This window comes from Nelumbo lutea, chromosome 4, assembly GCF_056320005.1.
Source record: "Nelumbo lutea isolate HS-2025 chromosome 4, American lotus-T2T, whole genome shotgun sequence".
Classification (NCBI taxonomy): Eukaryota; Viridiplantae; Streptophyta; class Magnoliopsida; order Proteales; family Nelumbonaceae; genus Nelumbo; species Nelumbo lutea.
In genome coordinates this window covers 86,601,314-86,629,159 of record NC_142687.1, presented here as the reverse complement: position 1 = coordinate 86,629,159, position 27,846 = coordinate 86,601,314, and the positions used below count along the sequence as shown (strand labels likewise).

Here is a 27,846-nt window from a genome sequence, read left to right as displayed (position 1 = left end):
TTGAATAAATATTTTAGGGTTAGTATATAATTTCGTTATAATATTTAGATAATTCTTAATTTTGTTAATGGAAACTTTCTATAGATAGATCAGATAGATGTAGTTAAAAAGTGGGGGAGAGGATAAATAGGAATTAGTGATAGTTTAGGAGAAAATCTCTTTACTAAATTAGAGATAATTTGAGAGATAAATAGGAGTGAGAGATAATTTAGGAGATAAATAAGTTTAGGAGAAAGTGGTGCCACTTGGCTGAACATTATAAAAGCAAATCCCTGTTTCTTTATGGTTGTTAGAAATAGTTAAACCTATACTATTTCCTTATTGATTTAATGGATAATTATTTAGAATTAAAAAAATGAAAAATTCAAAAAAAATGAAAAATTAGGAAGAGAGTTTGGAGCAAGGAAAGGCATGGTGATTAGACTTTGTTGTAGAAGATGAACTCCCACCAGCCGTTGTTTTCAACAACTGTAGCATTGCCATATCTGCACCGCAACTTGCAAACAGTAATAATCAGAAAAGAAAAACAATTAAAAATGCCCCAAAACCAGAAGAATATAAATAACAGAAAGAACCACAGCAACCCAACCTATCTTCCTCTGGTACGTCCATCTGGGTTAGCTTAACAATGGTAACACCAGTTCCAGGCTCTTCAAAAGTAAGCTGTACCTACAACGTTGAACAAATCTATATCCTCGTTAATTCCAATTCCCTAATCCATGAAGTTATGAAGAAAAAGTAAACAATGACAATCGATTACAGTTGAAGTGGAGCGGCGGTGATTTCTTCCTCCGCCCCCTTCTCCTCTTCGTTGTGTGAGACTTAACGGAAGGGTAAGACATGGTATCCCCGTCGTGAAGTGAGACTTGGAGATTGAATCCGTGAATCAAATTTCGAGACCACCTTGGATTCAGATATTTTACTTCTATGAACCAAACCGTTCTTCGTATTCGATCCTCTGTCCAGACTTAATGGCCAGGCTTTCGTATACGATCCTCTGTCCAGACTTAATGGCCAGGCTTGTTACTCTTGAATATACGTGGGAGATGATGAAGGTACCTCTGTATTAGATCCTCTGTCCAGATCGGCATTCAGATATGCTGCAGTGAATGGGTGGGTATTGATCAGTATTATGTGATGTCTAAACTTTTGTCGTTTGGGAGTTGCAGTGGCCACCATCGCTTGCGACAACTATACCAAAATCACTACCACTGCTGCAATTTCTGACAGCGGCGGTGAACAATCTGTTCCAAAATAAAAATATAGGTGTTAATGAATTGGGTTTGGGTTAAAATTAATCTAAATTAAAATAAATTTGAACAAAGTGAACAATCCAGTTGAATTGAATCATTTAAAATGGTCTAAAATATTCATTGAATTGAATTGGACCTAATCTATTTGTAATGGATTCACATTGGACTGAATCGGATTGAACCAAATACAGTCCAATTGACACCCTTATGGGTGAGAGGCTACGCACATCCGGCTAACATCCTTTTGGTTTGCAGTTGGAATCAAAATCAGAATTGGAATTGAAATTCTCCAAAATTGGAATTAGAATGGTGCATTCCCATAATCTGTTTGGTTCAAACATGAATAGGAATGGGAATTAAAATCAGCAGAAATGGGATTTCATTCCTAAGGGAGGGGCAGGGAATGACAATTCTCTCAAATGGGAGAATGCCAATCTAGCAGGAATGGAAATGGGATTCCAATTCCGCCCAACCAAATAGTTGGAATCGGAATAGTTCATTCCGATTCCAGACCCCTATTCCCACAAACCAAATGGGGCCTTAAATATACTCTAAGTTCTCTTAAATTGACTTAAAGTGGCATTGGAATAAATCTGAAGTTTGAGGTCCGAAAAAGCATTGAAATCATTCAGTGGAAAATTTGCTTTTCTATATTTTACGGACATCTGAATATAGTCGAGTAGTTCAGCTATCTGAATATAGTCGAGTAGTTCAGCTATCTGAATGTTGTGTCATCTAAACATATGCATTTTACAAATTTACCCCCAAAAATGATTAAATATCATGTCATAAAATAATAAAAAATAAATATTAAGAAACAATACATTAATAAATGAAATAGGATTCAAATTTAATAAAAAGATTAATATTATAAAAAGTATTAATTGAACAAATATTATAATATTCTATTAAATATTATAAAGACATATTAATTTATTTATAGAAAAAAAAGTGGAATTCTAGAGAGAAAAAATAACTATATGTTCAAACTATAAATATTAAAAAATAAAGTAATATAAAAAAAAAAAAGTGATTGGTGGCAAGAAGATAAAAATAGGGTATGGCGGAGAAATAAATTTTGATTAATTTTTACATGGGGCACACATAAAGTAAGGTTTTACAAAATCTTTTTAATTGATTTTTAGAATAGCACACCCATCTCCTCTCTTCTTCACGGGCAGTAGTAGCACCAGAGTAATGGCAGCCACTCTTCTCCTCCACATCTCCCTTCATTCTTACTTTCCGCTCTTAATCTTTTTCTCCTCTCTTCCCCCATCTAGGTCTCCTCTCTATATTCCTTTTCTCCTCTTTTAGAAAACACAGAGTTCTTCATTCTATAAATGCAAAACAAAGTGGCCATCCTAAACAAGAACAAACAAATAACAGAGTGGCCACCGTGAACAAGAAAAAGGCTATAGAAAACCGGAAAACGCAAACGTAGTGGTCACTGGCTACAAAGAAGAAGAGAATAGTGGGGAGAGTGGAAAACAAAACGGTTGTCACTGGTCAACGAAAACGCGGAACCAGAAAATGCAGAACAAACCAGAATACACTAAACTCGGAACAAGGGATGGTAGGGAGACCAATCAACACCGTTTACTTATGGGTGATTTCGGGTTTTTGATTTTCACACGGGGGAATGGTTGGAAACAAAATTTCGTTCGCTATGTGCTCGGAGGTAGCTCAATCACTAAGGCTGTGTTTGGTTTGAAAGTAAAAGTGGGAAAGGAAAGGGAAATGTAGGAAAATTTTTATAAACCTTGTATAGGTTTCCTATGTTTCCCTTTAAAATATTATGAGGTTTTTTCTGCATTCAGAGGTGCATCCGAATGACCTCCGACCGCTTAAAAAGCAATATTTTCAGCGTTCATGGAGCTCGTCTATTCAGTGCTACCTTGAGTTTTTTAGAAAGAGACTTAAAAGAGAGTCCCACAAAGCCTGTTCTACTTATGTGATTTAATTCATGAAAGATATTCCCAATACAAGATCGCAAGGGGCTGCTCGAACTGTGCTAGCACTGATTTGCCTGACACAAGCCGAACCCCTTAAAATACCTTGTGATTCTTCTACTCTTTATTTTCTTTTTCAAATCTTCAAAATCTATCTTAAAACTTTCAAATTCATGCAAGTGGTTTTCTCTCTCTCATTCCTCCCCCAACATTCCTTTTAATTTCAGATGGAACATTAGGATGTCTGCGATTAGGGGTGTCAATTGGACTGGATTTGGTCCAATCCGGTCCAGTCCAATGTGAGTCCATTACCATTGGACCTGGTCCAATCCAGTCCAATGAATATTTTGGACCAGTCCAGAAACTGTCTAATCTGTTCAAAAGTTTTTATTAATTTAGATTGGTTTCAACTCAAACCTGGTCCATTGACACTTATGTTCTTATCTTCTATCAATGGACCAGATATTGGCTCAATCCAATATCATTATGGACAGACTAGGTCTAATCCAATATGTCATGTTGGTCTGTCCAGTCCGTCCAAATTCAATGTCTTATTGATCCATCCAATCCGTCTAAATAAATTTTGATTTGAACGGAGTTCAACCCAAAACCAATCCATTGACACCCCTATCTACGATATTGCCAAGTAATGATGTAGAGGAGGACATCTTCTATACAATAAGATTACTACGCTTTGCAATATGCCTAATAGATCTTCTAAACCCAAATAAGAAAATTACTGATGTTGCATATCAAGAGATAAACGAGAACTGATAGCAACTCAACCAGGCCAAAGGGAGCATAAGATCGGATGAGGAGAGTGAAGAGCAGGTTGCTTTTGGTGCTAGTGGAAGTAAAAAAAGGGAATGGGTTTTATAAAAAATTTAAATGAGTTGTTTCATTGATGGAGGTATGCTTAAGTCCAATGGGGTCAGTCCACAATGTATAACCTAAGTCTATTTGAAAAACTCAGGGTACGTTAAGTTTTTCACCCAAATATAGATTAGTAATAGATAATTAGGTATCAAGTAATGAATTGTATTACTATTTTAGTAATTTATTAAGCTACCAACCATCAAGCCCTAACCCTTTTCCATTTTCACTTTAATTAATCACGTGTAGAATTGTATCTTATGGCTCAGTTTGGAAGGAGTACAAATATAAATATGTAGAGCGCAAAACCTTGTATTTTGTATTATTTAGTATACATTTGTATTGTATATATTTGTATTTGTACTTTTCAAATTGAGCCTAAGCAACAATATTTTTAGGGAAATATTGTCTAAAACTTACCATGAGTTTTCAACATTTCTCTTAAACTCACCACAACCTTTCAAAACCTCTAAAATTCACCATCTCATTAAGTTGTTGTTTTTCAAAACTCACCTTCCATTAGTGCACCGTTAGTATTTCTTAACAGAGGTGTCCACATCAACATAAATAACAATTTTTATGACCAAATCACCCTTGAATGGTGAGTTAGAGGAAAAGGGCATTTTTTATTTTTCAATTTTCTTTTTTTTTACATTTTAGTGTTTTGTTATAATTTCTAATGTTTTTTTATAATTTCTGTATTTTTTTACATTTTTCTATTTTCTACAATCTATAAAATTCCCTGTATTTTTTGTTATTTATTTGCAATTTCTATGTTTTTCTATAACTTTTTGTGTTTTTTCTACAATTTTTATTTTCTGATTTTGCTTTTCAATTTCTATAGTTTCTATAATTTGAAAATAAATTTTTATTTTGTGTGCAATTTCTATAATTTTTTATATTTTTTGCAATTTCTGTGCTTTTATGTATTTTATATTTGAGAATATTTTTCAACTTTTTCCTTTTTTTCATATCTAAATATTAAAATATATGTATATATTTTATATTTTTCTATGAAGGTTAAAATGGTAATACATTAACAGCCGTTAGTCTCTTTAACGTCAAGTAAGTGACATGGTGAGTTTTAGACATTTTGAAAAGTTGTGATAAATTTAAGAGAAATGTTGAAAATTGATGGTGAATTTTTGATAATTTTCCATATTTTTAATGTGCAAAATTTATTAATAAAAATATAAAATTAAAAAGTCAAACTAAGATATTGCAAAACATACACAGAACTTCAGCGGCTCAAGCTCAAGAATGGTGTTGATAATCGGGCCAGGCTTGGGCTGAGGCCTAGAAATTTTCTATTAATGAGTAAAGCATGGCCCATGAATAGATCTAGTTCTGACTATTAGAGAGAGCCATTCTTTCTATATCTATACACAAACTGGAAGGAGCGTAACCAACTGTTGCCAATTCACCAGAAATTTCTTTTATATATAGCTCTTGACTTACCATTACTCTGTGACTCAGACAGAAATGTATTGTTAGGTTTTCCTAGGGTTTAAATTTTAATTGTTCATATACATTCTAAAGGATACAATTGTTGAGATATGCCTTGATCCAATACTATAACTAAGTTGATTTGTTCTTTTTCTTTATAGATTATTGCATCTTCCAAGTTTTTTTTTTTTTTCGAGAGAGAGAGAATAATAAGGTGTTATATTACTGGTACTAGATAAAAAAATGATATTACAATCAGATCATATAACATAGATATAAGAGCCCAGAAAAATCAGGCATGGTGTTCTTGTTATATACAAAAAAGGATGTATGTGCTCTTTTTTTTTTTTTTTTTTTACAAACTATCAGCTATTGTATTCTTTATGATATAATTTTTGTGGATATTTATCATTTAAATCAGATATTCATCTCTAAACAGGGTATATTAATTGGTTTAATATATGGAAAATTTCTGACAGAGAATCTTCCAATCTTCTATTTATATTCATATGATCATTTGGTTGGTGACCTAAAAGTTTAGATTGACCATGAATTAATCCATCTAATAAGAATTGCAATAAACTATTGTATGAGTCCCACTTAAGAGGTTATTTAGACCAAATTTCAATTACTAATTTAGGGAGTGATCATTAATGTGTATGGTCTTGTTTTCTAAAACAAAAACAACCGTAAACATAAAAAACAATATATTTTGACCCATGCACGTTGTAGTTGATTTTATTTAGCATTCCAGAAAATGGTGACACATTGGTGTTATGTCAGAAAAAAATGGTACTTTAAGAAACGTTTGTTTGTTTGAAATCATTTTTTCATATTTTATAAAAAAATGGTGTTTCAGGTTATACCTTCGAAATTGAGAAAGCGTGGTTTGGAGCAACATCGAATTTGGCATTTCCTCAGATTGTAGCTCGTTGCTGCCAATGAAGACATGATGTGGATTTTCTATAATAGGTATCAGTGCTGAAAACAGACATAGAGCATTGGTATCAAACAAAAAGTATTGTTGCTTCAGGAAACGTCCAACTTGGCATCAATATTTTTAAACAAAAAAAAGGCACCATTTTTTCAAAAAATGGTGCTTCCAATCAGCAGTGCTGCATCTGCAGCATCAATGCCAAACATATACCTTGAAAACAATCCATACACATTGGTGAAGTATTGTATAATAAATGTATATTCAATTATTCATGTACAAATATATAAGAGAAGCAACAAGGTTCTCCCTAGTCCCTACCTAACATTTAGTCTATATGAAGTTCATGTAACAAATAACAGTGCTAAAGGTGAGACTGGATCTAGACTTGTAAATGGTATTTGAAAATCTCAATTCGAATCCAAGATTTGGTATAATCGAATCGAATTCGGATAGTTCAAATTAGATATTCGATCGAATTTGAATATCATTTTTTTACCGATTAAATTATAGAATTGGATTTGGATATGCATTGATCCAATCCGATAAATATCCAAACCAATTATATATATAATATAAAGATTATATATATTAATATATTACATAATATATATTATATTATTATATAATATAAAGATTAAAAAAAGAAAATAAAAAATAACAAATAATGAGTTCGAAAATCTCATCAAACTCTTTCATTCGAGCAAACCTGAACCTAAGAAAGCCTCTCTCAATCTCTTTCTCAAAACCCTAAAAGTGTAAAACCCTAACCCTCCGACCTCCATCACTCCCTTCACCGTCACCAGACGTTGCCCAAGCAACCACTGCTAGTCCATCACCGGTCGTCATCCTTCATCGTCGTCATCACTCATCTTGTCACCTCTATCTCTCTTTTCTCAATCTTTGTCTCAATGACAATGAGACAATGTATCACCGTTGGGAACCCATCACTATTCACCTTCTTTTCTTAGTCTCTGTGATAGTGAGACAGTGAATCATCTTCTTTTCTCAGTCTCAATGTGAATTGCCAACATCACCTTGTGTTGCAACCCACGCCTACCGCCATCCCCTACCTCTTTTCCCAAGGTAATTTGATTATAGTATTGGAGTGGTTCCTATGCTAAAAATTTCAGATTTTTCAGTTCTTTTTCTAATGAGATAATGATTTAGATTTTTCAGCTCCTTTACTATGCTAACATTTTCAGATCAAATCGAATATTCGATTCAAATTCAATCGATTGGCTTTTCAAATATGAATTCGAATCCAATTAAAAACAAATATCAAATAGATACTATACATTTTGAAGTGTGGTTTAAAGCAAGCACCATGACATTCCATATTCATTGTTATAGAGTTTCTAGTTTAAGAGGAATCTCATGGAATGTTGTGATATTTAGCATGATAGCATCACCTAGATTTTGCTCTTAAAAAAGATTTTTTTTATCAGAAATAATGATCAAGAAAGAGTTTATTAAAATTGAAAAGTAACAGTATTAGAAGCATCATTCAAAAAATAAAATTCACCTCATGAAACAAATACGTAGAAAGAAATTATGACACTGGAAAACAAAATGCAAGTTGATAAGCAAATTTAAGGAGAAACATCTTCCTCACCTTCAACTTTTTTCCTCAAATTTTCCTCTTCACTGTCTCTCCGATTCCTCTCTTCTGAAAATATGTCTATCAAAGCCTCTTGTTCCTTGTTCATCTCCTCAATCCTTTGCTCTCCCTCATTAAGCTGGGCATAGAAAACAAAAAAAAACATGCAAGAATGAACTGGTTCTATCAGTTGCACAACAAAAGGAGAGCCATAATCATTTCAATTTATGCATATTCCTGTAACATTATATCAAAGTTTAACAGGCACAGGTGAAGCCTCGGTAATGCTGGCCCACACATAAACAAAGCAAATGGGTAGTGATGGCATGGTCAGATGAGCCAGAGCCAGAGCCAGAACCACACATATCAAAGTTTCAACAACAAGCACTACAAATTTTAATGCAGAAATGGGGGGCCACCTGTCCGACATATAATCCTCTTTGCTCAGCTGATTTAGACCATCTTCGCTATAATTGTTATGGGCAATTGGGCACGCCTATCAGCTGCCTGCCAATAAAACCATTTGTTAGCACTTCTTTGGATGGGTGTATTGTGTGCACATTTAGGGTGTTGGAGGAGATGCTTACTTGTGAATTTGTTTCACAAATGAGAAGCAATAAAATAAAATTATTACAAATGAGAAGCAATAAATATTCACAATATCATTTAGAAATTAAGACAAAAAAATTTGCAACATAACCAATATTTACATGAATAAACCAATTCCTAAATCTGTAATCTATTTTAAAACACAGTAAGAATACAAAAATTTGTAATCTATTCTATCTCATTAGAATAGGAAAATGAATAAACAAATTCCTAAATCTGTAATTTATTCTATCTCATTTAATTTGAAAAATCTATATCATAACCAAAAACCAAAAAACCAGTAAATCATTATCTAAGATTTTAAATCACTCCTAACTGGATCTGGTAGGAGAACTCGGTGGATAAAATGATTAAGCAATTTTCTTTTTCTTTTTCTTGACACCTGTTTCATAAATGTGTTTAAACTAGGATGAGAGGCATTTAAGAGAGAGGTGTCAATAAAATGTTTTTGTGCACCACATAGTAATCTAAGGATTTGTTTGGTTCGCAGCTGGAATCGGAACTGGAATGGTCTATTCCCACAATCTTTTTCATTCAAACAGCAATGAGAATGAGAATTGGAATAAGCCGGAATAGGATTTCGTTCCTAGACAAGGGGCTAGGGAATGGCCATTCCAACAGGAATGGGAATGGGGTTCTAATTCCACTTAATCAAATAGTTGAAATCAAAATAGCCCATTTCGATTCCAATTCCAAACCCCTATTCCCGCAAACCACCTAGACCTGGAAAAATGTAGACTCAACCCGTGAACCCGACCTTACCGAACCCAAAAATGGTGGGTTAGGGTCTTGCATCTAGCAACCTAAGCTAGAAGGTGGCCTGACCCATCCTGGTCTGAAAAGAATGGTTAGGTAAAGGTCGGGTCATGGGTCACCTATCTTCAAACTAGTGTTGACTTGGATGGTTGAACCATTCAGACCATTTGAACTAAAAAGTTAAACTTGTATTTTTGGTAGTGGTGCATATTAGATAGTAGACCTGTAAATGGGCCGGGTAGCCCGATGGTCTAGCCCGGCCCAGCCCATTAATAAGTTGGGCTTGGTCATAATTTTAGGCCCGCAAGCACGGGCTCGGGCCTAAAGAACCAGACCTGATTTTTTTTGGGTTGGGCTTGGTCTTTCTTAAAAAAACCCTGCCTAAGCCCGAACCTGACTTGATAATATATATTAAATAATAAAAATATATTTTATTTAGTAAAATAATATATATAATATTTTTTCTTTGTTCTTCTTCTCTTTTTTTCCAAGTAATAATGAGATGTTTATTATTTTTTAGTTTTGAAGGTTTTTAATATAAATAAAACAATTTTTATTGAATAAAAAAAGAAAAAAAAATCTGTTTTCAAATTTTTAGTAGGGCTCGAGCTTTGAGCTTTATATGAGGGCCAAGCTTGGGCTCAAGACTTAGGCCCGATGGTTAGGCCGGGCTTGGGCTTCGAGCTTTATATGAGGGCCAGGCTCAGGCTCAAGACTTAGGCCCGATGGTCAGGCCGGGCTCGGGCTCAGGCTTGAGTGTATTTTGTTGATACATACACAAAGTCTAGCCCAGCCCATGAACATGTCTATTAGGTAGGTTGGTCCGGGTTTTAGTTCAACTCAAGCCCAACCCTAAAATTTGGGCCTAAAGCCCAAGCTTGGCCGGACCATGAACAGGCTCAAGCTCAAGACTTAGGCCCGATGGTCAGGCTGGGCTCGGGCTCGGGCTTGAATGTATTCTATTGATATATATACAAAGCCCGACCCAAACTCGGCCCATATACAAAGCCCGACCCGAACTCGGCCCATCAACAGGTCTATTAGGTAGGTTAGTCTAGGTTTTAGTTCAACTCAAGCCCAGCCCTAAAATTTAGGTTGTGTACCTCTCTTATTTCGACTAATTTACTTAATGCATTTGGCAATTCGTTATCCATCAATCCGGCTTCTGCAACAACAATTCCACTTAACGCCAGGACTCTGGCATCGGTCGGAGTGCGAATAAGCTCCGAAATGAACTTGAGGTATTCCAGCACTTCACTGTAGCGTCTGTCTCCGTAGAGTTTCTCTTCGTAAGCAATCAAAGTCCTGAATAAACTCGCTGTGTCATGATCCCATGAGAAGGATGGGAGATAGAGACAGGCGTAGTATTTCATCCAGGCCGAGAATCTTATTCCTCTTATTCCCTTTCTTTTGTTAGATCTGAATGTAATTTGCTTTTTCATGAGGTCCGTCGCCCTCGCCATCGTCGGGGGGGCGGTTGTAGTTTTGAAACCCAGCTGTTTTTCTGCACTGGCACGTCAAACGAGACCATCCCCATTAAGTTTTACTGACTTGAGATTCAGATTCATTTCCTTCCTAAAGAAATCAGTTTTCATCAGCTGCTTGGGGATTACAATGGGGAACTGGTTGTTGAGGTCAAACATGGACAAGACGTACAGTCTTCTGATCTGCTCGTCGTTGGTCCGCTGATGGGATGATCTACCATTAATGGCGGCCCTGTAACCATGATGCAGAGGCCATGGTTCCAAAACACCCAAGTAGGACAACGCCGTAACTAGCATGAAACAGCCCTGTTCGGCCAACATCCTCGGCGTGTACTTGTCCCATCTGTAATACATCCCACCCGATTCCAGGTCGCCATTATTGTTAATTTCATATACCTCTTTGGCTTTTTTTTCTACTCGACGCCCTGCTTCGATGCATTCTTGGGCATTCTTTTGATAAGATCCGCTGATCGTCAACACATCAACCTAGAAACGATCTCTGTCCCAACTCCCAAGCATCAAAACTGCTAATAGTTGGAATAACTGGCCTTGCTACCACTCTCTCCTTCAACAAGGCACTGTTGACAAGGGCGCGTGGGCGCCAACTATGTCACCGTAGCTACGGTTTTTTGACCGTAGCTAAAGTGCCGTAGCTATTACGACATCGAAGACTACCACCAACAACGACGCGACGATTATTTCAGAGACTGATTTTATCACTCTTTTCTTCCAAGGATTTGCTCTTATCATCCCTCCGCGATCCATTGGATACAGAAATGTAGTGTAAGGAGAGAATACAGAGAGGAAGTAGCAGAGAGTAGCGGAGTAGGGAGGGAGATCATACTTAATTACTTATAACGTAAAAGCATAAATGCTAGACTGGTTCATTGAAGAAATCTGAAAGGGATTTGTGTATATTAAGGATGAAGCACACAGAACAAAAAAGAGTATTTAATGGGGAAGAAGAATTTGGGCTTAAATGAAATAGTTATTTTTTAAGAAAAGGTTAATTAATGTTTGAAGACTTGATATATTTTAAAAAGAATATTTAACGGAGGGGTTAAACTCTTGGTTAGTTGTTACACTAAAGTGGACTCCTCTAACATGATTAAGGACAACAGTAGAGAAGGGAATAGAGGGAAGTTAGTAGGAAATCCGGACTCTCTGAATTTTGATTGGTTAATATACTTCAGCGTCGAGTCTAAGTGCAAAAGATGTAGATTACTCACAGAGTATGCCTGCTTGATCGAGACATGCACGCTGAAGGCACGGAGAGTATATATGCCAAAGTTTTCCCTAGTCCAACATGAGACGTCATACGAGGACAGGGTCCTGTGGATAGCGGAGGCTGTGAAACATAGACCACCAAAGAGGACAGTAGGACACCCCAATTATCCTTGTGGACGAACCAAAATCCATTGATTGTAAGTGAATTATATGTTAATACCAAACAATGTTCTAATAGACTGATAATTAATATATATACATTAAATTAGTTAAATACTGAAAGCTTAAAAAGTAGTTCTACATCTTTCGCTCCCACCAAACACAACCTAAAATACGACCAGAGTAGCAGCTAGCCACATAGTTATAATAAAACAAAAAAAAAACGGACCTTGCACATACTAATAATTAAGCATGCATATACATCTTCTTTGTGGGAGAAACCCTAACCAATGCATTAAATTAACTCGTACAAAAATCCAAATTTCTTATTTATTAGAACGGCCTACTGGCCCTTTCTTTTACCTTGATCTTCAGACCACCCTTCATCTCAAGCATGATGCCCGGTTTAATGACAGGATGATCTTCAGGCACTTGAACCTGAAAGTTGAATATCACAGCAGAAGCAGCCAACTTGATTATGGCAAAAGCCGTGTTCTTGCCTAAGCAAGATCTCTTCCCTGTGCTGAAGGCGAAAAACAGCTTAGAAATCTTGTCGTTGTCCAGAGTCCCATCGGGAAGGATCCATCTCTCCGGCTTGAATTCCAGACAGTCGTCCCCCCAGATCGACGGTATCCTCCCAAGAGAATACATGGAGATCATTATCTTCACCCCTGGCTTCACAACACTGCCATCTGGGAGCACGTCTCCCTTGATTGCACTCTTCAAGTTCATGGGCTGTGCTGGATACAGCCTCAGGGATTCACAGATTGCTGCATGGAGATACACCAGGTCTCCTACGTCGTCTAAATCGAACGTACTCCATGGCTGCTGCTTGTTCTTATACTCCTGATCACTACTGTCTTTGCTGCCTTCCTTCAACTGCTTACGGGAGATCGCGAGCCTCAACTCTTGCAGGATCTTCTCCTCCACACGAGGGTTTCTGCAAACCGCCCAGATGAACCACATAACGCCAGCCGCAGTAGTGTTCCGTCCGGCCAGAAAAAAGTTGAGCACCATGTCCCTGAGGAACATGACCCTAGCCTTGGACCAGTCGCTGTTTTCTCCCTGAGATCTGATGTGGTTGGAGAGAAGCGAGTTTGCTTCGCTTTCTATACCCTTAAGCAACTGTTCTTTCTTGCGCAAGATAAGATCCACAATGCAGCCATCCGCCGTTTCCCATGCCTTAGCCAACTTCCTCTCTGGCCCAACCCTCAACAATCGCAGCAGGCTCCACAGCGGCTTTGGCGTCGAAAGCCTGAAAAGTATGGCTTCTTGGCCATCATCAATGGCCTGTGAAAGCACGTCGGAAGGGAAATCTTCATAAAGACCCCCCAAATCTTTGCCGGAGATGGTAATGTTAATGACGTCGAAGGTGAACCGCATGATCAGTTCCTGCAAATCAAGGGTAGAGCCTTCCCTGGCCGCACGAGCAAGCAGGGGCAGAAGCTTCTCGTCGACCACCGTCTGGAGCGTGTCGTTGACGAATCTTCGGAACTGGATCGTACTGAAGATGGATTTTGCAGTCTTCCGCTGTGCAAGCCAGGAGTCGGACTCTGCGTTAAATATACCGTCACCCAGAACGTCAAATGCCTCGTCGAAGCTCCTCCCTTTCGGGTAGTTGTCCGCATTTGTTTTGAGGATGTGCTCGAAATTCTTGGGATGACAGGTGACCACGTAGTTGAGGTTTGAGAAGATTGGGCAATTCAGGTAGAAGGTATTCTTTCCAAGCGAGATGAAAACGTCAGTCCACCAATCAAGTACCCTGTTCATGTTGCAGACTAGAGCAGGGAGTGAGCCTAGGAGTGGCCAGCTCGGTGGGATTTGCTGCTTCTTTTGTCTGAACAACCATCTCAAACACAAGAAGAAAACAATAATGGCTACCAAAACTTGATTCTCTGAACCTGCAGATGAAACACATGGAAAGAAGAATGTCATCTTTTCTGCGGTTCTGCCTAATTCACCGTGAAAGCCGTGATCATATCCGGTTATATTTATATAGCTCTAGCTATAAAGGAGCCCTTGTCTCCCGATTCTTCTGTACTTGTCGTGGGGTGAGATTGCCCCCCACAACGTCACACGGCACATCCCCGCCTGTGTATTATTAGGAACATCAGGAGATGTTCACAATGCACGGCGGGGATGCGCTGTGGGACGTTATTGTGGGGGCAATCTGGTGGGGGCTGATTTGAACTCTCTGTGGTGTATCGTGGGGCTTAAGTACCACATGAGTGATTCCTACAAACAATTGTTTAAAGTTGTTTTAAATCTTTTTCAAGGGTAAGTTGGCGTATTTAAGGCAACTAAAAGGGTGGTTGGGTATCATAGGGTGAGGCGTAAGGATTATACCTCAACCAAAAAGAAAGCATATAATAATTTATAAATAATAAAGATATAAAAACATAAAATTAAATTAAGATCTTATATAGCTTGTTTGATATATTAAACATAAAATTAGTATCAATACACCCCAATAGCCAAAGAGGGGTGTATCAAATATCAAAACTTGGAACCATGCACATCCTTTGTTTTTTGTTTTTTTTTCAAAATTTTGCTTCAAAAGCATGGTTCGTTTTATGTTAATTATTAAAAAAGAGTTTTTTAAATACCTTAAAAATGGGTATCGGTACCCCAAATATACAATGGCATATCTTAACGATAGTTTGAACCTCCCATGATTATAACTTAACATAGTAGTTTTACACTAGAACATAAATCAAACCTTTCAGTTCAGGGATATGAACCAACAGTGTTTTAAGAGTAAAGCATTCCCATTTCGTTTTATGTGATGCAAAATAGATCATCGGATATAAAATATGAATAATAAAGCAAACTATTTTATTACACATTTATATGCATTTATTTGTTATTTACATGTTTATTTATTTATTCAATACATCAATCTATACAAAACGAAACATTATTTTTTTATTAAATTTCTTTTTTACCCCTATATAAATCTTAAAGTCCAAACGCATAAGCCTCAAACAATTAAAGGCCTTATTAATGGGTCTGTGGGCCTGTGGCTATTGAGGCGAGGCCTTTCTCTTAGCCTCGTCTCGAGGGTTAGGCTTTTGGCCTCGCCTCAACAATGCTTTTAAAAAATAAAAGGGCTAAGTATAAAAAAATTATAAATGCTCATTGAGTGTATTTACAATGCTATCCCTACCAAATCTGGACGGTCCCAGATTTTCTATATGGTACGTGCAGTACAAAGAAGCTTCACTACTCCCACCTACAAAAGAAAGGACAAAGGAGACTGAATGATAGCGTCACTTGCGGTTGGGGATAGAATTGTCAAACCAAAATACAGCCTTGTACATGAAAACACCAACTAACTACTCATTAAATGTTTTTACCGTTACTTAGCGGGACCCGTGCGATGTACGGGATTTATGAAAGAGAATTGAAATAACGAAAATTAATAATTATTAGAAGGAAAGAATGTAATATTGTTTAAAATCATTAATCGTTATTTTAGTAACTTGTTACAAAATAATTTAGTAATTTAGTTAATTGAATTAATTGTATTAATAATTTTTAACAAAAATAATAAAGTGCTACTATTACTTAATAAAATAATTAGTTTTTTCATATTATCTGTTAATGTTTTATCTATTTATTTTAGTTTATTAACTATTAAAAGTTATAATACTTTATAAATGTTACTTAAATATTAACAAATATATAAAATTAAGCTGTAGTCATGATTAATTTGATCTCTACATTAATTTTTAGTCATAATTAAATTAATCTAAGCTCGAGTTCAAGCTTTGGTTGATCATCAACTTGACCCAATCCCCTAAGTTGCACTCATAGGAACAATGTGGAAATCACCTAAGCTGACTTTGAAGGAGCTATGGGGGATGGGCTACCATCATTATGTAGCCTAATGAACCAAAAAACATATAAGATCTCACACTAGATTTTGATAGTATATTAATAATTTTATAGGTTGCCTAGCCCATCTTGGCCCACACCTCAGGCATAATAATATTTGTTTGTGCTTGGGAAAGGAACATGATTGCCTGTGTTAATAAAATTTATATTTAATATAAACTTTGTTACTTGTATGTATGTATGTATGTATGTAGCTTTTAGGTTGAGCTTGTTCACTAGTGTTGTCATTGGGCGCCGAAAATCCAATAGTTGATTTGACACCAAATCCAATTATCCTATATTCAAATTTTAGCACTTCCATCCAATTAATAATTGAATTAGATGCAGATTTAAAACAATAAGATGGTTACAGATTAAATCCAAATCTAATCCAAAATCTGACATAATAATGGGATGTGGATGTAAATCTATAGATTTCATAATAAAAGGCAGATGTAGATGTAGATGGATCTGATCTACATCCAATCCATTTGTACTCCTATTGTTTGCATTATGTGTGGGTTTGGTATAAATCTGAGCTAGACCTAGCTTAGAAGAAAATAATTGCTTGAGCTAAAAAATTTACACGTCTAATCTAGATTGGGCTAAGTTATAAATGATCAACCCTAAGTAGGAGTTTTTTTATATTTACAATAAATGACAGTAATTTTGGATAGTTTATGCTAATTTATTATACTTTTCAATAATTAATGATTAAAAATAAAAATAAATGTAAATTGCATTTAATGAACAAAAATTAACCAAGAAAATAACCAAAAATAAAGTACCAATAAATTATCCAAGAAATTATCAAAAATGGATTAACATGATTTCCAATAAATATGATAAATTACCAAAAATTAAAAAAAATAAAACAATTAAAATTACTTTTTGAAAATATATACTAATTATCAATAATCTTCAAGAAATAAATGTAATTAGTTCATAGTGTATTTAAAATACATTTTTTTTTCGTATAAATTATAAATTATATAATTTAAACACTATAATCCTTGCCTATGGTGATATTTGTTCATAGTGTTACAATGGAAATCAGAAAAAAAATGTGTTTATTATTATGTATTTCCATTATTTTACTTTCACTCAATAAAGGCTTTATACACACACACACACACACACATACACATATATTAGTATTTTTACTCTCATTCTCTTTATTTCTCTCTCTATATCTCTCTATCTCTCTCTTAAATGTAATAATAATATGCATTAAAATAAGAGACCTTGGAAAACTCAAAGGTCTCTCTCTCATAATATAAAGCTTTATTAATGTAATCAAACTAGACAATGATTACTTTTTTATATTTTAAAACAAAAGAAAATTTGAAAAAATAAATAAATAACTTATCTTAAAAGAAAGACATGCTAGCATGGACCATCAAACTTTAATGCATGTTATATATAGATTAATGTTCCGTTCAGCAGAACATTAATTTTTGGATGTAGATGGTTTTAACAGCTTATTTAAAGCAGCTCGGTGAAAGTAACTACTGTAAATTAACTGAAGGCTGAAGCCCTCTTAAAGGGAGCTGCATACCGGGAACATCTCCTCATGGGTAGGTGTGTGGGGATGATTCTAGTGAGTAGGAGATCTGGAGCGGGGAAAGACTGCAAACAGTTCGAATAGACTCCCCCACATGAGATCACATCATCACCCACATGCATCACAGCATGTGCTGCATGTATTGGTAACATCTCCCGTACAGCTGATGTGAACTCCCCATATATTTTATCTATGGCCCCTATGCATTCCAAATGAGATTTCCTTCTCAATACTCTCTTTCCATACAGTAGTTAGGGGTGGTTATTAGTCGAGCTTTTGACAAATTATTATTCGGTTTGGTTCGATTTAAACCAAACTTTGAATCGAGCTTGAGTTTGATATATAAACTTGTTTACTGAGCTCGAGCCCAGCCTAATCGAGTCTAGTATAGTGAATAAATATTTTTTATTATATATACATATGCATATAAATATATAAATATATATAATAAATAATTTGTATTATATATAATATTTTTATTTTTTATATATATAATTAAATAATTTTTATAATTCTTATTTTTTATGTATAAAATAAAAATATTTGTATATATAATTTTTATTTAAAAAAACTTAACTTACAATCGAACTAAAACTTGTAAACTTTGAACCAAGCTGATCTCAAACCTAACACAATTTCAACAATCAAGTTCGAATAGCATGTGAGTTACATGCTATTCGACTTGAATCCACCCCTAACTATTTAATTTGACTTGAATCCACCCCTAACTCTAATATATTAAGAATGTGAGTTACATGCATTCAAATTCGACTGCAACTGTACGTCTGTACCCCTACCGAATAATGACTCCAAATAATCACTCCAACTATGCAACTACTCTTTTTATTTATTTGGTGCCACCAGTTTCCTGCTCACAGAATTTAATATCAGAACGAGAGGAAGGCAACTTCTACCTACTGCTACAAAATTTTCAGGTTTAGTTACACTTTATTAGACGAATTTCAAATGTGCAAGAATTCTTACCAAAATTCCTTGTTAGACTTTTCTAGAAAAAATATATATATTTAATTTCAATTTGCTACAAAATGTTTTGTATTCCTTAAATTCTAAAATAAAAAATAAGGTAAAATACAAAAACCTCCCTCGAAGTTTCTGACAATTATAAAAATTTCTCCTATGATTTCATTTTAGCTAAAATTTTCCTTTTTAAAAAAAAAAAAGAATCAACAAATACCTCCCTTCCGTCAATGACCTAGACAAAAAAATGTTAAACTGATGATACCTATTTTACCCTTTTACGAATTAATGTACATCTATTTTCACTAAAATACCCCATTTAATTAATCAGAAATATTGTTCATTGTCATCAACATCTCGAATACTACCTTTTACAGTTACTTTCCGACTCTCCTCATTCCCGGTTCCCTCTCTCCCTTTTACTTCTTCTTTTTCTCAGTTTCCTCTTTTCTATTCGGCTGCTACAACAGCTAGTGAAAGGGTTGATAAAAAGAATGCAAAGAGATCCTGAGTGGGAACTGCAAAGGTGAAGAAATACATGTAGCTGAGAGAGGTAGAGGGAAAAGGTCGAACAAGTCTCCTATATTTCCGATGCCGGAGCCTCAGCATTTCAGCGACTACGGCTTCGACCCCCAAATCGATTATTTTCAGGTCATACCCTGTTTATGTTTGTTTCTATCATTGTTCCTTCATTTTTTAATCTTCCTTTTCAGATCTTCCTACGATACTTGAATGCATATATTTTCTGTGTTTCCAGAAAAAGATCTTAGAAGAAGCCCATAAGCATAAGCGGGACAGTTTCAAATCCATGGATGCTCTGCATTTCAAACTACAGAAGCAAGACTCAAAGAAGAGCAAGAAGAAGAAGAAGAAGAGATGGTGGAGAAATGCTCTCCTTTTCTGGAAATGGAAGTGGACCGACAATGCAAGGCCCAATGACGGCCAGGACAGTGTCTACCGCAGGAACCGGGTTTGCAGGGAAGCAGTATCTGGGCCACTGTACATAACAGAGACCATAAGGTCGTCGACCACACCATGCCAGACAAGTTGTCATCTGACGTCGGGACCGCTCGCTTGAGAGATATCAATAAAGAGCAACATTAGCCACATCATCGTTTCTCAACGTCCGCCATGCCAATCTACTTGGTCACTTAGCCTCTTAACCAAATACTGACTACTGGGGCCTTGGAGAGGGGGGTTTTCATTTTGGGTTACTGTAGCAACTGAACTCATGGTTTGACTTGGTTCACTTGTCTTTTTTGTTCATGGTAGTCGTAGGCAGCAGGTGGAGTAAAGTTGGGGGTTGTTACAAGTAGCAAGTAGCAATTTACAGTGTCATTGACGAAAGGGTAAAAATGTAAGTATACATGTTTTCCGTCTTGGTCATTGACGGAAGGTAGGTATTTGTTAATTTTTTTTTAAATAGAAGGGAATTTTTTGATAAAATGAAACTATTAGAAAGGTTTTTTTATAATTGTCAGAAACTTCAGAGGAGGTTTTTTGTATTTTACCTTAAAAAATAATATATACCAAAAAAATACATAATATAAATACACTATGGTAAAATCTGTGTACAGTTTAACTAGTAATAATTCAGTTTAGCTACCATACTGTAAAAATGTTGAAAACGAAAATCTGGGTCATTCATCCAAATTAAGTCTTACCAAAAAAAATCCGAATTAACAGAGAAGCATTTTATCCTCTATTATCTGTTATATGGTCATAGACTAGTCAAGCACATAGAGAGCTTCATAATGTTTCCTTTTTTATTTGTGAAAATTTTGTACAAGAAATAATACTGTTGAAAATAAGAATCAATCAATTAAATGTGATACTCAGAGAATTGCACAGAAACTTAAGATAAGAATCAATTAATGTACTAAGAAATAATACTGTGTGGAAACAAACCTGATAAAAAGAATTATTTTTAACATGTACGACTTGAGATGGTTTTTGGTAGGATATTATTTGTGTCTTTATCAGCAAATGTCCAGTGTCTAAAGTATTTGATGGAAAACCCTCGATGACCAACTGGGTTGGAATGGGATCCGTAAGGTTGTATTTGGTTTGAAGGAAAAAGGAGGGAAAGAAAGTGAAAGGTAGGGGAATCTTAACATATCTTGTATAGATTTTTCTCCCTTTCACTTTCTTTCCTTATCTTTTCCTTCAAATCAAAAATAGCCTAAGGTTTAGTTTGGAAAGAATACAAATGCAAATATATAAAATATAAATACATATAAAATAATATAAAATACAAGATATGTATACTCTTTTCCAAAATGAGCCCAATAGATTTATTTCAAGACAAAGACTGGAATGGAGAAAATCTAGACTTAAAGTGGGGGACTTAATAACTTGGGACCATAACACATAAGATCAAAACAAGCTCAATGAATTAATTTCTCAAAACTTGATAAAATAAAAGGGAAAATTCCCGATTAGTACCTTGTTCTTTGGGTATAGTGCCACTTTGGTCCCTGAACTTTAAAATGCGATAATTTAGTACCCAAACTTTCAAAGTGGGTCAATCTAGTACCTGGCGTTAATTAATCATTAAGTGGCATATGAAAAGACACAAATGCCCTTTGGGTGTCATCTAATTTTCTTTATCAACTGTCCAAATGCCCAAATCGTTCCAAAAAAAAAAAATCTCTTCAGACAGATCCCTAAAGACTTGGGGACATGATGCAGCCTTTCCGAAGTAAGTTTGGGGCAAAATTACTTGAATGGTAGCATTCCCTTTGACATCCAAGAGCCTTAAAATCCCAAATCTTTACATCCCATCTTCAAAACCAAAATACAACCATTTTCCATAAAATTGGAATCTCACTGCCATTGCTAATATGTGAGTCATAACTCATCACCGGTTGAAGGCTGTTCGAATTGACTTAGTAGAAATCTATTGGATTAAAAAATATAAAAGAAAAGAGTGTTTTCTTGAAGAGAGAAGGAAGAGAGAAAGAGAAGAAAAGATTTGAGAAGTAGGAAAGCTTTATTCTGTCCGCCCCTTCACTTGTTATTTATAATAAAAAATATAACACTTCAAATAGGAGTCAAAAACATAATAAGATTTGGACTCACATAACTTTTGTGGCCCCACTACCTATCTAAATCCTAACATAACACAACTATTCTAAAATAATCACAAAAAAACGTCCAAACTTCAATACTCCACCTCAAGTTGGGAGTAGATGTCACACATTCCCAACTTGCATAGATCGTATTCAATTTTGTTCTTTGTAACTCCTTTAATGAGAACATCCACCAACTGTGACTTTGAAGAAACATTAGGCAAGCAAACTTCTCCAGTGGTTACCCTCTCCCTTATGAAGTGCCTATCAACTTCAATGTGTTTTGTTTTGTCATGTTAGATTGGATTATGTACAATGTTGATTGCAGCCTGATTGTCACAGTACAACATCATAGGTTCCCCTGCTGTCACCCCAATCTTGCTCAATAGAGATCTAACCCAAAGTGGTTTTGAGACACCATGGGTCATGGATCTATACTCAGCCTCTGCACTTGACCTAGCCACAAACAATTGCTTCTTGCTTTTCCAAGAGATCAAGGTTCCACTTATGAAGGTGCATACTCTTGATGTAGATCTCCTATCATCTAAACACCTTGCCCAGTCTGCATTTGTATAGGATTCCAGTTTCAGATTTTCATGGTTTGAAAAAAGAATGCCTCTGTTGGGGTGCTTCTTTAGCTATGCAAGTATTCTCTCAATAGCTTCCCAATGTTGAACCCGAGGTGCATGCATATACTGACTCACAACATTAACGGCATAGGAAATATCTAGTCGTGTAATACACAAATACAACAATCGACCTACCATTCTCGGATATCTCCCTAGTCGTTGCACCTTTGGTTTGGGTTCAAAGGTGAACAACAGCTTACCGATGAAAGAGAAGATAGTGAGGGAGGTGAAGAGCACAAGAGAAGGATCGGAGAATAAGAGGGCAAAAGGAATCAAAGGAAGACGAACCTCTAGCCATTGCCCCTCTGGTTTGGGTTCGAAGGTGGAAGATGATGAACATTCCTCTCCTCCCCTTTCTCTGCCTTAGGGCGAAAATGAAGGAGTCAATTTCTTTTAAATGGCGCTAGAGGGTGCCTTTGTAATTTTATAATTTAGGAAAAGGTTGGTCAAACCGGGATTCATGATGGATGGCTGAGATTCTGGGTTAGAAATTGAAGGTCAAGATTGGTCTACTCATAAAGAGGGTTTCGATGCGTGAGGGTTAGTGAGATTGATCGAAACATAATCTTTTTGGATGAAGAAGCAAACGGGGGTAGTTTTGAATGAAATTTCATAGGGTGGGATTTTTTGACATTCTGTGTCAATTGGTGGGGTCAGATTGGCCCAACTGGGCCCGAATTGGAAAATAAAGGGGAAAATAAAGGCAGTTTTGGGTGAAATTTCTCCAGGTGGGGTTTTTGGGTAGTCTGAGATGATTGGTAAAATCAGATTGAGCCAATTGGGCCCGGATTGAGCAGATTTAGAATATGGTCAATCTAGAGCCTCGAAATGGAACCTTTGTGTGACCGAGGGTAAATGAAGGTATTTTGGGATGGAATTTCATATGTAGGGGACTTTTGGTATTCTGGGGTGATTGGAAAAGTTTGATTAGTTTAGATGTGTTCGGATCAAGTGGATATGGGTTGCGGGTGCGAGAATGGTCGAAATGAAATCTTTGTTTGATGGATGGGTGAACGAAGAAATCTTGAGTTTAAATTTCATGGTAGGTGTTTTGGGATGTCTTGGACTTGATAGTTGTGTTTGATCTAATGGTTGAGGTGTAAGTAAGAGTCGATCAGGGTCATCAGATAGGTATTGGGCTGGTTTAGCGGTGGATCCGAGGGCTCTTTGGGTGAAATTTGTTTTTTCTAGGTTTTTGGGTATTTTGGAGAGGTCAGAAGGATCTAATCGGGTGTTTGGGGTGAATTGAAGGCTTAGGCGGCAGACCGAGCAAAAATCGGGTACTGACAGCTGCCCCTCTTTGTTATGAGGTAGGAGACTACGAAACAACAAAGACTAAAAAGAAGCACGTAGAGATTTTTGCGAAGGGCAGGCTTGAAAGAAGGGTGAGACGATGAGGGAGGATTACGGTGAGGGAAGGCAAAGAAGAAGAAGAGCTCTTGTGCATCACCGCTTCATTATGTTTAGGCCATTTTATTCTTGGCAATGTAACCCACCTTAGGTTATCAAGAGCCTTCGGAATCAGGGTACATTTGCTATAAAAGAAATCAATAAAAACAACTGATAATATGAAAACTATTTATTTTGAAAAAGAGCCCCTCCTAGGTATCAAAAACCTTACGAAATCAGGGTAAATCTGCGAAAACTGGATCTGGGATAAAACTGCGAAAATTTTTAACGCCGGTCAAAACATAGAGGTTGACAAGACCAATGGAATTTTCTGACGTGGGTTAAAGCATGGAGACTGACATGACCAACGAAATTTTTTGATGTAGGTCAACGAAAAATAGTTTTGGGATAAAATCGCTAAAGTTGAATCTGGGATAAAACTACTGGATCTAGGATAAAACTACGAAAAACTGAACCAAAGTAAATCTATCACTAAGAAAAGCATGTCAAACAAATCATTCATTAAGACAAAGCTTCAATATTCTTGCAAAGCACCATCATAAAACATCAGCAAATATTCTTTAGTTTTTTTTAGAACATTTTGAAAGATTTTAATAACTGCTTTTCAACATGGCATAATGTAAAATAAGTGTTTCATTCTTTCTTCTCTCTTTTTTTCTATATATTTTTTTGTTTTTTTTCTATTTTCACTAATTTTTTATTATCATTTATATCATCTCTATTAATTCAATTAAAACTAGTGTTGATCAAAGAAATAAGATTTACAAATGGGATTTTTAACGCAGGTCAAGGCATAGAAGCTGACATGACCAACGAGATTTTCTGACGCGGGTCAAAGCATAGAGGCTGACATGACCGACGGAATTTTTGACGTGGGCCAAAGCATAGAGGCTGACATGACCAATGAAATTTTTTGACGCGGGTCAAAGCATAGATGCTAATATGACTAGCAGAATTTTTTGACACGGGTCAAAGCATAGAGGCTGACATGACCAGTGGAATTTCTGACGTGTGTCAAAGCATTGAGACTGACATGACCAATGGAATTTTCTAATGCGGGTCAATGCATAATGACTGACATGACAAATGGATTTTTTATGCGGGTCAAAGCATAAAGGCTGACATGACCAACGGAATTTTCTGACGCAAGTCAAAGCATAAGGCTAACATGACCAACGGAATTTCTGACGCGGGTCAAAGCATAGAGGCTAACATGACCAACGGATTTTTCTGACGTAGGCCAAAGCATAGAGACTGACATGGCCAATGGAATTTTCTAACATGGGTCAAAGCATAGAGGCTGACATAACCAACGAAAATTCTGACGCGGGTCAAATCATAGAGGCTGACATGATGAACGGATACGTGGGTCAAAGCATAGACGATGACATGACCAACGAAATTTTCTAATGTGGGCCAAAGCATAAAGACTGACATGACCAACGGAATTTTCTAACGCGGGTCAAAGCATAGAGGCTGATATAAGCAACGGAATTTCTGATGTTAGTCAAAGCATAGAGGCTGACATGACCAACGGAATTTCTGGAACGGGTCAAAGCGTAGAGGCTAACGTGACCAATAGAATTTTTGACGTGGGTCAAAGCATAGATGCTAACATGACCAACAGAATTTCTAACACGGGTCAAACGTAGAGGCTGACATGACCAACGGAATTTTCTAACGCAGGTCAAAGCATAGATGCTGACATGACCAACGAAATTTTTTGACATGGGTCAAACCAAAGAGACTAACATGACCAACGGAGTTTTAATGAATATTATCAATGAAGTTGGAATTCAGATACTTTAAGTGACAAATCTTCTATCAAATTATGGACTCAAGAAGTAGAACACCGAAGTGTGAAATAAACAGTTGAAGAGATTTTTTTGAAAAATATAGCAATGGTTTGCACGAAATAGCTAAAAAGAACCAACATATAAGCAAGCAAAAGTATATGATGTGATGGAAGAGCCAAGATAAAAGCTAGGTATGCATTGAAAAGGTCAAGACATCTCAAATTGTGGCACAAGTATTCAATTATTGAGTAGTGCACAAGGATATGAAATATGGGAATGGTAAGAAAAAGGTTCAAAACTTAGGGGCAAAAGTGCCTTCAATCTCAACTTATATATGAGTAATCATGTCCAAATGGTCTATGTCTAGTTCGCATCAAATGAGACTGTGTATCCTCTCTTCAAGGTCATTACTCAAAACTCATTGAATTCAAAGGCATGCATGATGGAATTATAAGTTGTTGGAAAAGGGATTCACTATAAGAAGAGCCTTTACTAGAGGGGGTTTGCCCCAGTCTTCTTTTTTCTTTTTCTCTTTTTGTGTTTTTTTTTCTTTTTTCTCCTCTTTTTTTTTTTTTGGTTAACAACAATGGTGGGCTATGAAACTGATACTAAAAAGGAGTGAGTGACAACTATGGTCCTACATTGCTGGCCAAATAGGTCTATCTAGTGCTAATTTGCCAATTTTTCAAAGGTCAATGAGGTCTTACTTGTTAAGACAAAACATGGTTTGAGATGGAGGTTACAAATGATGGTTTAAGAGGCCCAAATAACAATTAATGGAAGGCATCAAGTGCATGGACCACCTCTTAGGAAATTCGATTCAGGATTTGCTATTATCATCATATTTTCATCATCATTCTTTTTTTTTTTTTTTTGCCTTTTCTTTTGATTTTTATCAAGGCTTTTCTTCCTAGCCATATGGATGGAGATTGCTCTTCACATTCTTCATCAACATGAATCATGCCTTCTTATTGATCAGGGAGGACTTTATTTTGGGATGAAATATAAATGGGTAGGGAAAATCAAAACTACATGTGGGTGTCATCAAAAAAGCTCTCGTAATGATAAAATCATATTAATTGCCCCAGTATCTCCTGACTGCTTCTTGATTTTTCATTTGTCAATTCAACGTTTGCATTAATCTTCCTTGATAACTGCCCCACTTTACTTGAGTATTTCATTCTCAACAAAGCTACCAAAATTTCTTTTTTCTTCTATCTTCTCCTTTTCTATTTTTGCTCATGATTGCTCTAATCGCATTCTGCTTATTTTGACACCCATTCACTAGAAGATGTTTATTGCGAAAGGCTGATAGGAAGGCTCAAAGGACCAGCTAGAGGATTTTACTACATATTATCAGGATTGAATGTACAAGGTCAAGCAAGCGGCCAATGATGGCCTACCTTCATTATTGACTACATGTTGCATATTGAAGAAGCATATGTCGAGTATAGTATACGTCGAGCAAAACCCTTAGGGCATTCTCCTTCCTCTCTTATCTCTTTCTTTTGTTCATTTTTTTTCTTTTTTTCTTTTTGATTTTGTCTTTTAGCCCTTTTATGATCCCTGGGGTGCATTATGTAGGTTTGGCTAGTTCGCCAAAAAAAGGTCTAATGTATAAGTTCAACTAGTTAACTAGCAACTTTTACAAATTCAAGGGATCGATGAGGAAAGAGAAATAACCGATGGTGGCCTCCAGTCCTTTCGTTGATTAATCGATAGAGCACTAGGTTAGGATAGTGCCTTTATTCTGTGCTGGCTCAGGCAACATTCAAAGGGAATGTGTTATGCTTTGGCTGTTGCAATTTTGCCCCAATTTGGACAAGGACGGCTTTATTATGGATTGAGAGGTAAACAGGAATCTTAACTATAGAGCTTTTGATCAACAACTAACTTTCCTCATGCATGCTTTTGGGATTCTGAGAGAAGGCAAACTCTGCCTGTAGACAACTCTGAATGGACTAGTCATTGCCTTATAAGTAAGCATCTCAGGCAAGGGAAAGAGAAATGGGGGAAAAATACTTTATATATGGAAGTGGCCAAACCCATGAGACGAGCTGCTCTACGTACCCCTTTGAAAGGGATCAAGTCGAACGTAATTCAAAAATGGAACTAAGACCAATACCCTTAGCTCTATTAAGGAAGAAGGAATAAAATTGCTACCTGAGAAGTGATTGATTAAGACCGATACCCTTAGCTCTATTAAGGAAGAAGGAATAAAATTGCTACCTG

The 27,846-nt window shown here is 36.1% G+C and overlaps 1 protein-coding gene, 1 long non-coding RNA gene and 1 pseudogene across 4 annotated transcripts; 1 reads left to right on the top strand and 2 right to left on the bottom strand.

Annotated features, from left to right (window-relative positions):
* Positions 1–280: 280 nt before the first annotated feature.
* Positions 281–8,560, bottom strand: LOC148861536 (uncharacterized). 2 transcript variants are annotated; one of them, XR_016112332.1, is made up of 6 exons: positions 8,475–8,560; positions 8,071–8,194; positions 6,388–6,502; positions 761–1,244; positions 590–669; positions 281–485 (listed from the first exon to the last, which is right to left on the bottom strand). XR_016112332.1 is itself a non-coding variant. In XM_088982493.1 (4 exons), the coding sequence occupies exons 2-4, from the start codon at positions 8,162–8,164 to the stop codon at positions 1,142–1,144; spliced, it is 312 nt and encodes a 103-aa protein (XP_088838619.1). In that variant the 5' UTR covers positions 8,165–8,194; positions 8,475–8,560; the 3' UTR covers positions 683–1,141. The 2 variants fall into 2 exon arrangements, 1 of the variants encoding a protein (XP_088838619.1); XM_088982493.1 differs by lacking the exons at positions 281–485; positions 590–669 and having other exon boundaries at positions 683–1,244.
* Positions 8,561–12,366: 3,806 nt separating this feature from the next.
* Positions 12,367–14,455, bottom strand: LOC148861535 (noroxomaritidine synthase 1 pseudogene; annotated as a pseudogene). Its single transcript, XR_016094938.1, has one exon. The product of XR_016094938.1 is annotated as a noroxomaritidine synthase 1 pseudogene (transcript).
* A 4,601-nt stretch (positions 14,456–19,056) lies between these two features.
* On the top strand, positions 19,057–20,165 carry LOC148861534 (uncharacterized). The gene is made up of 2 exons (XR_016095010.1): positions 19,057–19,359; positions 19,466–20,165. It is a non-coding gene; the product is annotated as an uncharacterized LOC148861534 (long non-coding RNA).
* The last annotated feature ends 7,681 nt before the right edge of the window (positions 20,166–27,846 follow it).

Coding starts and splice junctions, on each gene's coding strand:
- LOC148861536 (XM_088982493.1), bottom strand. CDS start 8,164: ATGAACAAGGAACAAGAGGCTTTGATAGACATATTTTCAGAAGAGAGG. Junction 6,503..8,070: donor TTTGAGGAAAAAAGTTGAAG/GTGAGGAAGATG, acceptor GTCTGTTTTCAG/CACTGATACCTATTATAGAA. Junction 1,245..6,387: donor ACGCTTTCTCAATTTCGAAG/GTATAACCTGAA, acceptor ATTTTGGAACAG/ATTGTTCACCGCCGCTGTCA.